General features: G+C 39.9%; 3 protein-coding genes and 1 long non-coding RNA gene across 4 annotated transcripts; 1 reads left to right on the top strand and 3 right to left on the bottom strand.

Moving 5' to 3' along the window:
- The first annotated feature begins 558 nt into the window (after positions 1-558).
- Positions 559-3,904, top strand: LOC116187440. Its single transcript, XM_031516137.1, has 8 exons — positions 559-1,325; positions 2,265-2,298; positions 2,403-2,636; positions 2,770-2,859; positions 2,995-3,060; positions 3,226-3,317; positions 3,424-3,471; positions 3,568-3,904. Exons 1-8 carry the CDS (start codon positions 1,006-1,008, stop codon positions 3,683-3,685), a joined length of 1,002 nt encoding a protein of 333 aa, XP_031371997.1. The 5' UTR covers positions 559-1,005; the 3' UTR covers positions 3,686-3,904.
- Positions 3,905-5,480: 1,576 nt separating this feature from the next.
- Positions 5,481-6,258, bottom strand: LOC116187447 (ubiquitin-40S ribosomal protein S27a). Its single transcript, XM_031516148.1, has one exon. It carries the CDS (start codon positions 6,147-6,149, stop codon positions 5,679-5,681), a length of 471 nt encoding a protein of 156 aa, XP_031372008.1. The 5' UTR covers positions 6,150-6,258; the 3' UTR covers positions 5,481-5,678.
- An 878-nt stretch (positions 6,259-7,136) lies between these two features.
- On the bottom strand, positions 7,137-8,656 carry LOC116187439 (peroxidase 5-like). The gene is made up of 2 exons (XM_031516136.1): positions 8,339-8,656; positions 7,137-8,064 (listed from the first exon to the last, which is right to left on the bottom strand). Exons 1-2 carry the CDS (start codon positions 8,567-8,569, stop codon positions 7,276-7,278), a joined length of 1,020 nt encoding a protein of 339 aa, XP_031371996.1. The 5' UTR covers positions 8,570-8,656; the 3' UTR covers positions 7,137-7,275.
- Positions 8,657-14,428: 5,772 nt separating this feature from the next.
- On the bottom strand, positions 14,429-15,874 carry LOC116187452. Its single transcript, XR_004152046.1, has 2 exons — positions 15,599-15,874; positions 14,429-14,818 (listed from the first exon to the last, which is right to left on the bottom strand). It is a non-coding gene; the product is annotated as an uncharacterized LOC116187452 (long non-coding RNA).
- Between the last annotated feature and the right edge of the window lie 14 nt (positions 15,875-15,888).

The following is a 15,888-nucleotide window of genomic DNA, read 5'->3' on the forward strand; positions in this document are numbered from 1 at the left end:
GAACATGGGTAACAGAATCCTGATTTGGAGTTGCATTGAAGGTAACATAATGTTGTGTGTGCGTGTGTGTTTTTTTTATCGTCAACAGTAAAAAAGAAAATAAATAGCTTAAATAACTGCAGAGTTCCTATAATTCGCGTTCTTTTCCTGAAAGCATGATTCATCTTTTGTTTCTTTTTTATCTGCATTTCTTCTTTGGTGTGTACTCTCTTAACTGGAAACCTAACGGATCCATATTAAATCAGTTTGAGGTGGGTTGATTCACTAGGGTAAAACTCTTTTAAACAGTAATTTTCTCCATTCATTCACAATATTTAACTCGAATAAGTGTCGAAACATTTGAACCAACTTTAATTTTTTTTTAAATCTGCATTTCTGAGGAAAATGAAAATCGGAATTTGCGACCACATTACGAAACAAATTGGCGCGACGGTGCCCGGTCTCGATACACGGTGGAGACACACACACGCACACAAAACACATCCGATGAAACAAAAAGAACAGGGGAAAAACAAGACACAGACAATTTGCTTGAAAAGTCTTCCATATCCGATTCCATCCTTCTGGTTGTTATTGTCACGTCCTCACCAAAATGAATGAACCTCTTTCCATTTTTCACGTGCCCATTAATCCAAAAGTTCGAAACTTGGCAACCGATCTTCCACACAAACGGCAACAACATCGGACCAGACAAAATGCCCTCTGAGCTCTGAAACTCAGATCTCTCCCCAACCCTTCTTCTTGATCTCGGTGGCCTCATACTTTCCTTATCTGTCACCTCCTAAAGGTCAAATAGACAGGCATCAATGGCCGCCCCCTTACATTCTTTAACCTTCCCGAACGCAAGCATTCGGACCCATCAAGATCCGAAGGTCAAAACTACCATTCTCATGTTTGACCACCCACCTAAATTCCTTCCTTCCCCCTGTTTCACCTCCGATCCCTCCAATGGCGATTCTTCCCTGTTACAATTTGGGTCTCTGTGGGTCTGAGAATTGACCCGCCATGGCGTTGGAGCTGTACTGGTATGATTTCGTGTGCGTGGGGCTGGTGGCGGTTGCCTTTGTTGGGTCCCTCTGGGTGATATGGAGGAAGGAGGGCGGGGCCCGCGCCGATGACAACAAGCTCTTCGAGAGCCTGCTTGTTGGCTCAGCTGCAAAGCCCGTCGGCCATGTCGACTCGTCCTGGCTCTGGTCCAGCTGCTGGAGGGGGATGCACCCTGGCTGGCTCCTCACTCTCCGGGTCAGCTCCCTCGCGGTCCTTGCCGGTTTCCTCGCCTGGGACATTGTGGAGTGGGATGCCACCATCTTCATTTACTACACTGAGTGAGTCGAATGATGCTTTTCCAATTTATGCTCTCACTTCCCGTCGAGTTTCCCGAACTGATTCTTAGGACATGGGTACTTTTATTTCCTTGAATGTAGAAAGCTTAGCAAGCAAGGCACTTGCGCACGACTAGTATTTTGAATGTTTTCTGCTTATTGCTCTTATTGTTTCGGTCTTCCTTGATTGGTAGAAACACCGCATTGCCTGATTAATGCTGTTGGCATGTATATAGTTCTGAGGTTGGGAAATGTCAATGGTGGCATTGCAGTCCATCTGCAAATAGATGAAAATTAGTTTGCTTTATTTGTGGAAATAGTTGTTCTCATAGGTTTTGACATTTGAAGCCTGCTCGGGGAAATTCGAGGCAAGTTACTAAGCATCCAAAATATGAGTTCAAGTGTTTGATCATCCACTACAGGCACGGACTTTTTTATCGGCTTGCAGCTATAAATGATTGGAGACATTTTTAGACTTCCTTGTTCAGGACATTGGCGGCGCAATATTGCTACTATCTATTAGTTGCCAGTTCACTGATAAGAATAGTTTACCTGGAATTCTCGTGATAAGTTATGGTCTACTGCCTGGTATAGTGGAAATTCCTAGGGCAGCTCTGGGGGTGTAACAACCCCTTCCAGCGGAGCTAATGATTTTGTGCGATATATCCTTATTGAGGATGCTGTCAATCAACTACGCCCTCTTGCAACTGTTTGCTATTTACTCCTGTAAGCAGTATGCCTTTAGGAATTCCTTGAGCTTCTGACATTTGAACAAATTCACATGACGATTACAGAAGTTCTCATGCTTTCATATATGCTGATCCACATGTTCATTTTGGGTTTTTCTTCTATTTTTCTTCTATTTCACATTAAAAGTCTTGTTTTCGGCATGATCTTTTTGTGATGATATCTGATCTATCTTCCCCGCAATGAACTATGCAGGTGGACTTTTGCACTGGTGATGATCTATTTTGGGGTATGTATATCAAGACTCGCATTGTCCTTTCCCTTTATAGACCGGAAGTTTCGCCAGACAATCAAACTCGAAGGCTTATCTATTTCTTGTTGGTTTTGACGTAGCTCGGCATCATTCTATCAGCATATGGATGCTGGATTCATGCAACTACACCAACTTCAAGGATTGGATCCGTGGACGATTTTTTGAAGAGAGATTTAGAAGATACTACATATACAAGCATTAACACCTACAGTGATACAAATTTCCGAAGCACAAAGTTGAGAAGCCAATACACTGAAGAGGATATCCTCCAAAGAGCGGGATTTTGGGGGTATATGATGCAAATGGCATATCAAGTTAGTCCATCATCTCGAAATCAAACTTCTCGCAGCATTTAAAATATCCTCGGAACAGTGATTTTAGCGCACTTATTCGAGTTTAATTTTGAGTAATGCTGAAAGCTAAGAATGTCGCTTTCTTTCCTTGCAGACAAGTGCAGGTGCTGTTATTCTTACAGACGTAGTGTTTTGGTGCGTAATTGTCCCATTCTTATCAAACGCTCGCCTTGGCCTTAGCCTAGTAAGCTCCTGGGCACCATGCTCTCTTGAGTCGTGCATCGTTATTAAGAACAGAGTGACAATTGAATAATCTCAACGAGCATGAATTATTATATTCTCATCTCACAATCTGATACTTCAATCTATTTTTCAACAGCTGATGGGGTGTATGCACACGTTGAACGCCGTGTTCCTTCTCATCGACACTTCAGTCAATAGCCTCGTAAGTACCTCCGAATGAATGCTTTGAAGATTTTATTCATATAACAGAACTGAAGACTACAAATGAAAAGAGATATTCCTGCTGCGAACTATCTACTGCAGCTGAGATATTTTTCACGGTTTTTTCGGTCCACGGATTCATGACTCGTCTTTCGAATTCTTTCAGCCATTCCCTTGGTTCCGGCTTTCCTACTTTGTCCTATGGAGCTGCTTATATGTAATCTTCCAGTGGGTCATTCATGCCTGTGGCTTCTCATGGTAAGCAAGATATTACCCCGTCATATAGTCCTCTTCCTCTCTTCTCCCGCTTCATATCGTATAACTTGAATTAAACTCTGGAAATTTTTTCGAACATTCCATGCAGGTGGCCTTACCCGTTCCTTGAGCTATCATCTCCGTGGTGTTCTTTATGGTAAGATAAGTCTCTTCATCTCGATTCCGTTTGTCCCGATTTCCCACCCTAGAAAACCATTCCTGAAATGTGACCGTTATCTTTCTTGTCGAGCAGGTATTTTGCAGTTGCAGTGATGCACATACCGTGCTATGGCATCTATGCTCTGATCATCAAAGCGAAGAATTCGGTCTTTTCGAGATTGTTTCCAAACGTATTTATAAGGTCGTCTTAGTTGTTCGTTTCTTCTTTTCTTTAGTTTTAGGTTCTTTAAAGTGGCATTGACGTGATTTTCGGAATCATTCCATTATAAAAGGAGGGAATGGCTTATAGATTCATTTCGACTCCCACAACCTGTTTTATGACTTTTTTCATGTGAACAGGTGCTAAGAAATTGTATACTATTCATGTTCTCATTGGAATTTCTTTGCGCAACGAGAACATTTTCCTGAAACTGAATCAGTATATACGACTCCGAATCAATTAATATGACTCTTATGCTCGTTACTAAATGAAAGAAACGCTATGATGGAACATGACGTGTATATAATATAATCTGCTTAAGCGTTTATGACCAGCTTATGCTAACTTGAGCTAAGCGTAGATAATCTGCTTAGGCTGCTTTGAAGAGTTATCGGTCCACCCATGCCAACTGCCTAGGATGTCATTACCTTCAGGCCTCAGCCCGAAACAAGGATGTCGAGGCCATATCGGTCACAGACTAAATTGCCATCCTCAGAACATGCATGCTGCAGCTTTGACAAATTGTTGAACATGTGACATGGTATGACAAATCAGGATCATTAGTGCCGGTCAAATACATGACATGGTATGACAACTCAAGATCATCGTTTTCGGGTATCAAAATGAACCCAAACGTTGTACAGTACTAGCCTAATTGGTAAAGTAGCCAATGGACAGTCCAGCTCCAAGAAGCACAGACAAATTGCATAACCCAGTTGCTGTATCGACTAGTTCAGGTATACCGTTTAGTAAATTTGTATGATATAAGGTTGTAGCTATTGAATTGCCAGTTGAAAGCTGAATCAGGGTTATACACAACTGTCAGGCAGAGGTTAAAAGCAAATCTGGAGAACTTCGGGCCTCAATGCTGGCTAGCATAGTTGTATTTCCATTGCAATATTTAGGTGCAATGCTACTCGGATGCTTTTTAGCAAGAAATAATCCAATTTAGAACAACTCGCACTCAGATCATTCGTATTTCAAAAAAGCTCCCATCTTTCAAATATCAACCTCTCAATCAAGCATTAACTAGCATATAGCTCGAACTGAATGATACACAAAGAAAAGGTCTATAGACCCTCGTCCAATAACTGTCCGATGCATTACTATTTTCCATATGCTAAAAACTCCTGGTAACTGGGGACGAGATCCCTTGATGGTATCACAGACATAAGGTAATCAGACATCGACTCCAATGCAAAGAGCTGCAGCTCCATTGAACAATTCTTTTCCAGGTCTTCCGCCACTTTTGATACGAACTTAGATACCATAGACTTGCACCTAGGCTGGACTGGTACTTGGTTTTCAATACTGCTCCCCCTACCACAACCCGTAAGTTCTCGTGGCACCTTGTTCTAAACAAAATGACCCAGACCTGTGGTACCCCGAGATAAGCACAGGGGTTTCTTCACCCTCATCCTTGGACGATTCTCACCCGAACAAGAACAATTTTGGGCAATCCACAACTCTGTTAAGTCCAGGCTCGGGACAAATGACACTATCCTAATCTAGGCAGGTCCCAATACCAATGGCCATTTGTAATCGGTTCAGTCACCACAACACAATACCTACGCGGCCTTCGCTTATTCAAAATTCACTCATTAATCAAAGCCAGTAAACTACCCTCCTGTGTCAAACAATCTGATGGCGAAAGCCGAAAATCCGATCTTCCCGAATTGTTTCCTGTGGGTGATAAGGACACAATAATCCTAGAAACATTGATGTGACCGAATTAATCAAAATTGTGCCCGACGCAACCAACTTGACAGCAAGGGAAATGGAAAACAAACAGAAGAAAATTCATCAAAATTTATATGAACCCATCATTCAAATGTAGCAGAACGAATTAACTACCATTCAAACTCCATAGTCGAAATCCGAAAGCTTGACATCAGAAGACACAGAAACGAACGAGTCCAACAGTATATGGAAAGCCCTAATGAGACTGACATAAAGCAAAATTAACTCACAGCAACGGAGGCAAATCAGTCGCCGCCGGCCTTCTGGTAGACATAGGTGAGGCCGCACTTGCCGCAGTAGTGGCGGTCGAAGTGGTTGGCCATGAAGGTCCCAGCGCCGCACTCGCCGTTGGGGCACTCTTTCCTCAGCCTCTGGACCTTGCCGGAGTCGTCCACCTTGTAGAACTGGAGGACCGCGAGCTTGACCTTCTTCTTCTTGTGCTTAATCTTCTTCGGCTTGGTGTAGGTCTTCTTCTTCCTCTTCTTGGCGCCACCACGGAGGCGGAGGACGAGGTGGAGGGTGGACTCCTTCTGGATGTTGTAATCAGCGAGGGTGCGGCCGTCCTCGAGTTGCTTCCCGGCGAAGATCAGGCGCTGCTGGTCCGGCGGGATTCCCTCCTTGTCCTGGATCTTAGCCTTGACGTTGTCGATCGTGTCCGACGACTCCACCTCGAGGGTGATCGTCTTCCCCGTCAGGGTCTTCACGAAGATCTGCATCTTCGCGGTTGTTAACGCTTCCTCAGAGAAGCCTCTCTCACTCTCTCTCTCTCTCTCTCTCTCCCTGCACTCTGCCTCTGAATCGGCTAGGGTTTGGTCTCAAAGAGCACAAAGAAGATATAGCAGGGCTAGGTTTAGGGTTTTGTCCTCTACGGGTGGCAGCGGCCATCTTATGGGCCCAATTTTGTTATTATGGGCCAGGCTGATAAAGAAGGCCCATGGGCTTCGGATACAGGGTTCCCACAGGCTCACAGCCATAGCGTTTGTTCATTTTCTTTCTGGAATACGATCGTATCTCGTCACTTCACGCAAGGATATACCGATAAGACTGCAATGATCGAGTGAATATTCGCTAGGCATGTGGTCGGATACCATAATTTTCATCCAGTGTACAAATCTAACCAGTTCTTTCATTCTCCTCCTACGATCTTGAGGCCGAGAATATAATAATATCGGCATGCGTAGATGCGCACATAAAGAGAGTGAAAGATTTGCATTCTTGTATGACAACGGGTGGTGGTTTGGCTCTGCCCCGTTTAGTCCATTCGAAATAGAAAAGAACAATATGGTTAAATCACCGGGAAGCATTCATTACTCGTATATATGTACATTTAGAAAGATGTTCATTACTCCTATATATGTTGAACCATCATCTTAATCGAAACGACTCCGCTCTGTTATGCCAAATCATAAATGTTAGAATGACATAAAGAAAGAAAAATTATGTACGATCTCAGAAAACATTAGATGGCAAAAACAATAAAAATATTACTAACGTGAGCTGATTTAAACGGTTCGGTACTTGTTTTTCTTGAATAAGGTTTTTAGTTCGAGTTTTTGTGAATATAGAAGATTCACACTGGGAGGGCTACCCAGCTTGATTGAATCAGTTGGGGTCTAATTGGATTTATGAATATTATGGTTGACGCAAAAAAAAAACAATAACAACATTTATAGGAACATTGGCGTTGTTTTTTGCACACTTAATGAATCCCATGATATATATTTATTTATTTATTTTTTGGGAGCAAAAAATAAAATAAAATAAAAAGTAAGAAAAGAAAAAATTGCTCCCACACGAAACCAATGAACGCACGCTCCTTTCAGTAACACTTTTTTTTTTTTTTCAATTCACAGCACTGCACCGCCTTCTGATCTCACCCTGCGAACCGGTTAGGACCTCGATAGAGCCCATCCGCACCATAGCCCTCGCGAACTGGGTTCCCCAAGAGCTTCCGTTTCTCGCGTACTCTCCCACCAATCGTGCTGTCAGTGGGCTGTCGAACAGTGCCTGGTCTGAGGTCAGGAGGCCCCGCCGCTGCTTCAGTGCCTTGTAGTACGAGTTGTCCAGATGGTTCGACGTTATCGTCTCCAGTTGGACGACTATCTGGCCGGCCTGATCATTAATGGCAGCATCGCCAGTTGTCTGGGCTGGGCACTTTTTCTTCAGGAAGGCGGCGTAGGTAGGGTCCAGGGATGGGTCCTGGGCATGGGTCAGGTTGAACGAGTAGAGACGGTTCGAGAAAGATGAGCATCGCGAGACGCCGATGGAGTGGGCACCCGAGAGCGTCACCATCTCGTCCAGGGTCAAATTCTTACTCGCAAAGTTATCAGCCAGCTGCTTGGCATTGAAGGTTGGGGGAGGTAGGTTGAGAGTGACCTCGCCGAACCGGGAGATTGTACCATCCCGTCTGCCTGCCGGCACAGCATAGTTGATTCCCCCGGCCCTGTAGGTGCTGTCACGTGCAGCGAAAGCGATGATGTCCGCACATGAGACTGTTTGAGGACAAATGGACTCCAACTTGGTTTTGGCCGCATCGATCACCTCGAAGCCGCGTAGGCTAGGGTTGTTCGCTGGGTGATCGCGCTCTGCATCATTTAAGGTGGATTTAAGCAGCACAGACGCATCACAGCCCTGAAATCATTCAATTTGAAAATTTGATATGAATATATGGTTACGAGGTACCTACTGAATTGTATTCGTACATATATATAGGCTGCGTCAATTTTCTTATGTAAATAATTATCGATAAAATATTGTCTTTTATTCTTCCAAAATCATTTTGCACTACTTATTTTACTAATTGCTCTAGTGATTACAAGATAGTGCATAAAAAATTTTGGAAGCAACTGTTATATATACACAAAAAGTTATATACATACTATGCGTAATCGATATAATTTTATACCCTGACAAAGCAGTCGTGGAAATGCATCCTAATGAGGCCAGCAGCGATCCCAGGATTCTGAAACACGGCCTTGGTCACCACATCCCTCACTATCTTCTCTGCTGATGGGCAAGTCCATTTGTAGAACCCGACTCTCAGGGACGACGGCATGGAATACTGATAAGCCACCGTAGCTTCCAAGAGAACTGAGCTACAAATCAATAACATCACAAGCCCCATGGAACTCATCATTGTTTCTTTGTTTAATTGATCTCCTATGGAAAATAATCACGTACTGAGAGATGAAGAAGAGAGATCAAGTGAATTTGTAATTTGATGGTGAAGAAACCATTTGAGTGAAATGTTTATATATACACATATATAAATTAAATATATTGGTGCAATTACGACAAACGAAATAGTATATAGAGATTTTAATTAAATAATTGGTGGGAGTTGGTGTTGGTTTTACTTATTTGGAACAAAAACGAGTATGAGCTGTATCTGAAAAAATGACAGCCCCATGCAATGCCTGTTGCTAGCTTTGAACATTTCTCATAAGCTTTCTTTCTTCTTCTTCGTGGGGACTTCTTACTTAGTTTACATCACCATTTTTTTTACAGCGAAATATTTTCAATCTATTAATTAAGATTAATCCTTACTCTAACATTAATTGGGTGGTGGCTGCTTTTAGTGAATTTCATAATAATATAGTAATGAGAAAATTGGTATAGTGCAGTAGCACAACCCCTCACTTAGGAACTAAGGTTCAATTTCTTTATTTTGAAAATAATTTATGTTGAGAAAATTATTATTTTTAGACGAAAAGGTAGTGGAATTGACTGGAGCACTAAAACCAATTCCCGTGGTAAAGGTTGAGGATAAGTATCGACCTGAAAAATGAATTAGGACTAAAATGGTATAAGTTTTGAAGTCGAGAACTAAAATCCATTTTTTCCCTTTAGATTTATATTTCCTTATACTACGTTCATAAGTTTCCTTTATAACAAAAAAAAACTCAATAATAATAATAATAAATAATAATAATTATTATTATTCTACCGACAAATAATAATAATAATTTTTTTTCTAATAGGAGAGGCCAAATGGAAAGATAAATGATGCACAAAAGTTCTTATCAATAAAAATCGAATTCTAATCTTTTCGATGTGCAATTTGATATTCTGAAGCCCAATAGGTCCCCGACTAATCCAGTCAAGTTAGGTCGGCCCACTAACGGTTAATCCCTCACAGCATGTATTTTTTCAATTCACAATACTTGAACCTAAGATCTTACTTAAGAAGAACAAGCACAAAATTATTTGAACCAACCTATATTGGTAATTCTAAACCTTCTGATATCAACTTTCTATTTTTATATTTCAAGCTGCAAGAGCTTCCCTTACTCTGAAGGTCATAGTTTTTATTTATCCTAAAACATTGATCTTATGGTTGCTTTAGTGAAAATACCAGCTAGACGATACTATAACAAATTAGAAGCAAGACAAAACTATAATATTAATGTACCTCTGTCACATTGTAAGTTATTACTGCTTTGTTTGTTTATTAAATCGAACTTAACTTTACTTTACTTTTCTCTCAACATAATTATTATTTTTCTATCTTTTCCTTCAAATTCTCTTTCATACTTTTTCTTATCTATCATTACAATAAATTTTTTAATACTAAATTCTCTCAACTATTCAATATTTTTTTTCTCAATTCAACAATACAATCATTAAATTTTCTCAATTATTCAATAGTTTTTTCTAAATTCAATAAGACAATCATTACTTTTTTTCCAACTACTTTTGCCTTTATCTCCTCAAATCAAACTAAATCAAATTTAATCAGACTTCTTCATTATCAAACGCAATGTATATTTGAGAATAAGGTTAAATGCAAGTTGTCGACTGATGGTGAATGTCTATTTTATATGCGACATATACTATGCGATTTCTTTCGAGGATACTTCGAATATCTATTTCGTTGGTTTCTTCTAATTCCGACCAAATATACAATTTGATATATTTTATATGTTGCTTCTTTCAATTGTTGACCCCTTCTGCGATCACAACTTTGTTGGTTCCTTGGGGGTTATCCTAAATGGGCTGTCTATGCATTTGTGCATCTTTTGACCCTTTCAATTTGTCATGAAAAATTAATAATGACCCAATAATTTCATGTATAATCAGAAAAAATGAAAATTAAGTCTTGGAACTCAAATCGCTATGCCTCTTTTTCTTTTGATTACAAGGACTTAAGGTATAGGAGGAAATGGCTACATTAGTCTTATTAGTGAGAAGTGCATTTAAGATTTCTTGATTCTGTATCAAGTGTACGAAGCCGCTTTTTTCAATCTACTCATGTTTCCAAATATTGCCGCCAAATTAAACATCCGCATTTGATTCCAATTTGTGAGGCTTATGACTATACTTCTCTCATTTGTATTTTTAAGCTCATGAGCCTCTCTTACACTTACAATAAAAAAATGATTGGGTCCAAGTAAATTAGTACGAGAAGTCCACCAGCTTCATCAAATATATATGCATGTGACTTAATCACGCTTTCGGACATATGCAAATATGAGGTCGAGATAAATCTGAATCTTAACTATTAGCTAACTTGTGCATGACACAACACGGTCCAACATATGCATTCCACGGAATTTGGAAATTCCTTCGTAGTTGACGTACTCTGCACTTCCATAGGATCATCTTTAGTAACTTTACTTATCAAAAAACATAATAATACCAATATCAGTTTTATAGCAATTATGTTGTTATAGATTAAAAAAAAAATTTGTTGTAACCACCGAAAAAAAAATATATTGTCCAAGTATTCACAATAGGACAACTCCACTTGCATTCCGAGAAGCAAGAAAACCAAAGGGATTGATTGGCCGTTTCAGATTTAATTTCGTAAGGCTATAAGATGAGCAGCTAGCTTTGTTGTCCTCCACGAAACAAAAGTACATTATTAATAATTGATGGGATGAGATATATATGTAGCTGGCTTGTCTCTTTTTAAGAGGGCTAATCCACTAATCACCACGGCTTGCCTGAATACTCTGCAGGGCAGGTCACTCCAGTTATAGTGTACAAGGTGCCCCAACGGGAATATATTATCATACATGCGATAACTCGAACTTGGGTTTTTATTAAGAAGTTACACCAGTCGAGTACCGGGTCAATCCTATTAGGTTTATAGATGATGAGTCATTTTCCAATTAATATATGTTCTCCTAATCACTATAAAAAAAAGAAGATAACTTTTGATCTTATGAGTTTGACCTTCAAACAATTTTGGTCCTAGAAGTTTGAAAAAAACGGAATCAGTCTTATATGTTTGGTTTGTTAGACATTTTTTGTCCGCTCCGTGACTTGACATAACAGAGCTGCTAACGTGGACTTAACACTGTTAATTTTATCCATATAGCAATTTATTATGGACTGAAAATTTTTAAATATTTTAAAATTAAAAAACTTAAATAAAATTAAATTAAAAAAAAAGAATGCATTTCGTAGGGGCTGGGTCCTCATTGGCAAGGGGACCGGTTGGACGCCCTTTTCAAAGAACACGCAAAGACTTCGGTGAGGTCGCCGGGAGAGGGGCACTGGCCGGAAGGAGGAGCCCCCCCGATCTGGGCCCCTACCCTCCCTCCCTCTATTTTGTCGATAAAACATAGGGAAGGAAGGGTTAGGGCCCAGATCGGGTTGCTCAGCCCTCCGGCAGGTGCCCCCCTCCCAATGACCTTGTAGAGGCTCCGGTGAGGTCGCTGGGAGGGAGGGGCGGCCGAAAAGGGGGAACCCCCTCGATCCAGCCCCCTTACCGACGATCACTCAACTCTTTTGGGCTGGGTTTTCTTTTTTAATTTAATTTTTAAATATTTTAAAATTTCAACCAATAAGAAATGTCATGTGGATAAAAGTAACGGTATTAAGTCCATGTCAGCGGCTTTGTTATGCCAAGTCATGAAGTGGACCAATATTCTCTAACAAACCAAATATATAGGACTAGTTCGACTTTTTTCAAACTTTTATATATAATACTAAAATTGATTAAAGGTTAAACTTATAAGACTAAAATTGTCTATTTTTTCCAATCAATATTTGAGAAATCAAAGAAAATAATATATATATACGGGACTAATGTTTCAATATATGTGCACAAGTAGTCCTAAGTTTCTCCCGCGCGCTATGATATTTGGACTTATATGGAGACTGGGCAACCTATCGTAATCTAAATATAATATATAATGATAAAAAGTAGGGTTAATACCTAAAAAGCATCACCTATGCACTTTTCTTTTTAAATATAGCACGATCTTTGGAAAATAGTGTAGAAATGCATAATGTTTGTATTTTTTCCTAAATATAACGTGACATTTTGGAGAGTAGTAAAAAAAAGCACGACCTTTGCACTTTTTTTTCTAAATATAGTACGACCTTTGAAAAATAGCATAGAAAGACATGACCTTCAAGTTTAGTTGCGTATCTAGTACGACGTTAATTATTATGTCAGATTGTAATGATAACGACTAACGTAGAACTAATGATTCTACGTGACACAACATAATTGGATGAGTAGACCTCATAGGTTTTATTTAATTAAAAAATAATTAGTTTTTTTTTAAAAATTATAAGAAAAGAAAGGGGATTCAACTTAATAAGAGGAAAGGGGGAGGGGGCTAATATTGGTGGCTACCATATCCTAATTAGGGTTGCTAGCCACAACAGGACCCCAATTATATGGGAGGTGGCCGTAATCAGGGCACCCACCGTCGGAATCGAAAGAGCCCCAAAATTGGAGGATTTTTCATTTCAGCGTGGTGCCTTTCGCAATCTACAATCGCTCATTTCTTCTTTTTTTTAAGAAAAAAATCTTATTTTTAAATTATTTTTTAACTAAATAAAAATATGTGGGGCCCACTCATTCGATCATATTGCGTCATGATGCGCCATTAGCTGTTATCGTTACATTTGACGAATAATTGACGATGTACTAGAATCGCAGCTAAACTTGAGGGTCGTGCTTTTCTGTGTTATTTTTTAAAAATCCTGCTATGTTTAGGAAAAAAAGGTAAAGGTCCTGCATTTCTATATCACTTTCAAAAGATCGTATTATATTTTTAAAAAAAAGGCAAAAGTTGTGCATTTTTGTGCTATTTTCTAAAGGTCATGCTATATTTTATTTTTAAAAAGGATCGTGCTTTTCGGGATAATTAATCCTAAAATGTAATCAATGTTATCAGAACCGGACCGGACATCGAACCGGCCGAAGCATGGGTTCATGAGTTCATGGGTTCAACCGAGGGTTCGATGGGTCGGACCGCATGTTTAATTATAAAATAAATAAATATATTATTTCAAAAAATAATATAAAATAAAAAATAGTAATATATATATTAGATAATAATTAATATGTGTCAAAAAAATATAAGAAAAATATTATTTGCATCTGATCGTAAATAATCCGTAGAAAAGAACTACTAGTAATTTAACAGCCAGTTGAAGAAGCTTTTCCAATGTCAAAAGAAATTGCCCAATTGACCTGAAAGTAGGCTCGCTCCTTCTCAAAGCTCGAAGGCCGAACATTTTTTGCCTACAACCAGAGCAAATTCCTGAACAAGTGCTTCAAAAGTAAATATCGCAACTACTGGCAAGGAGGAGAGCAAATCCATACTTTAGGAATGGGTGGCTTTGCTTTCCTTCTCCCCTTCTTACGCTCGGGCTGACGATCTACGAAGGCAACAGCATCAATACTTGTCCTACCTCTACGATGCACCAAGGTTGTCAGAATCGCGATTCTACCTAGAATCGGTCGAGGGTCGTAGAATCGTGAATCGCGATTCGAATCGTGAATCGTAAGATTCTACCTGTAATTAAAAAAAAAAAATATATATATATATGTAACATACTTTTTTGAGAAAAAAAATTAATTCTTGTTCATTCAAATAAAAACACAAACCAACAAATCAACAATAAGTCATATTGTGAGTGGAAATCCCTCCAGCAACTGATAGTACTTCAATGCTGAGTTGCTTGTATCCGATGCGAGAAATATAGGCCCAAGGAAATTGAATCAGATAAGCTACTGGAGAGAGAGATGTTTTGGTTTAGAAAGAGAATTAAATAAGTAAATGGAAAATTCTAGACAGAGCATACAAATGGAGCCATACTAGCACATATAACAGCAAATGACTTTGTTCATAGAATCATGATCAGATAAAGGAGGTTTACATTTTCCAGATCATCAACATATAAAAATCACAGGTCGAACAAGAGCCTCAACGAGAAATCTAAGTCTGATGCAGAGTCCGAGTTTAATGCCCTGATGGGAAGGCTGGACTCGATCGAAAAGGAGAATGCGTTCCTTAAATATGAGTTCTGTGTGCTGGAGAAGGAGGTCTCTATCCGGAATGAGGAGCTGGAGTACAACAGACGGGCTGCAGAAGCGGCCCACCAGAAGCACCTCGAGAGCACCAGGAAGATCACCAAGCTAGAAGGGGAGTGCCAACGTACTCAGGTGACAACAAAGTGAATACGCATTACAAAGTATCATGAACAACTATCATCCCCCTCCTCCTCACCACCACCACCGTCATCATCATTATCATTATCATCATAACCATAGTTATCATAAACTAGGTTAGGGGGGAAAAGAAGTGGTTTTTCTTAACTTTCAAAAGTTCAAATTTGAAGTTACCCTCAAAACATGTGATTTTTTTTTTCGGAGTTGAAATGGCAGCAGCTTATCCAGAGGTAGAGCTACATTTTTAAAAAATTTGAGCTTACAATGAGCATCAAATTGAGCTGCGAAACAAACTAAAGATTTGCTGGAAGGAAGCTTGTGGATGACAGCATTTCTTCTAAGTGGTAAATTGTATTTAGAAAAGCTCTTATTGGTGGTATTTTTACAAAGGGAAACTGAGGAACCGAAGATGGAACCCCGCGATGGCTGCGAGATGCTCCAGCATCGCCAAGCCAAGAACGGCCACTTCCCTGAGGATATTACCTCACATTTCCATTTCAATACATGTAATCATCAAAGACTCGAAGATTGCCATTTTGATATCGGAATGGGGGATACTCGTCATCTGCAGATAATGCTTCGGAATATTATGTGTGTCATTTTAAAGGGCAGAGGCTGATTTGATTTTGCAGAAAACCAAAAGGTTGATGACAGAGATAGAGACCCGGCCGTGTTTCCCCTTCACTCCAACTGAACAAAAGATCGAGAAAGTGACAAGAAATCAGAGAGAAATGCGAGGAAAAGTACCTGGAATGGAACTATCGAAGATTTCGTCCGCAACCGCAATCGAAGCTTGGACAAGCTAGCTTCTGGGAAGGAAAAGAGGAAGAACCGCAAGCTAGCTTCGAAGATTTCGTCGAAGACATTCGAAGGTCGAATTGGAAGGACTTCAGCAGGGGAGAAATTAGGGTTCGTGACAGGAAAAGAGGAAGAAGGGCGGGTGGGAGAGGGGTTTCGGGTTTGGGCTTTCGGGTCCAGGCTTCGGCCCGCTTATTGGGCCCGGACTTGGGCCGAATCCAGCCTGAACATAGAATCGC

This window comes from Punica granatum, chromosome 8 (assembly GCF_007655135.1).
Source record: "Punica granatum isolate Tunisia-2019 chromosome 8, ASM765513v2, whole genome shotgun sequence".
Lineage (NCBI taxonomy): Eukaryota > Viridiplantae > Streptophyta > Magnoliopsida > Myrtales > Lythraceae > Punica > Punica granatum.

Coding starts and splice junctions, on each gene's coding strand:
- LOC116187440 (XM_031516137.1), top strand. CDS start 1,006: ATGGCGTTGGAGCTGTACTGGTATGATTTCGTGTGCGTGGGGCTGGTG. Junction 2,299..2,402: donor TGGTGATGATCTATTTTGGG/GTATGTATATCA, acceptor GTTTTGACGTAG/CTCGGCATCATTCTATCAGC. Junction 3,318..3,423: donor CATGCCTGTGGCTTCTCATG/GTAAGCAAGATA, acceptor CATTCCATGCAG/GTGGCCTTACCCGTTCCTTG.
- LOC116187447 (XM_031516148.1), bottom strand. CDS start 6,149: ATGCAGATCTTCGTGAAGACCCTGACGGGGAAGACGATCACCCTCGAG.
- LOC116187439 (XM_031516136.1), bottom strand. CDS start 8,569: ATGATGAGTTCCATGGGGCTTGTGATGTTATTGATTTGTAGCTCAGTT. Junction 8,065..8,338: donor TCCACGACTGCTTTGTCAGG/GTATAAAATTAT, acceptor GAATGATTTCAG/GGCTGTGATGCGTCTGTGCT.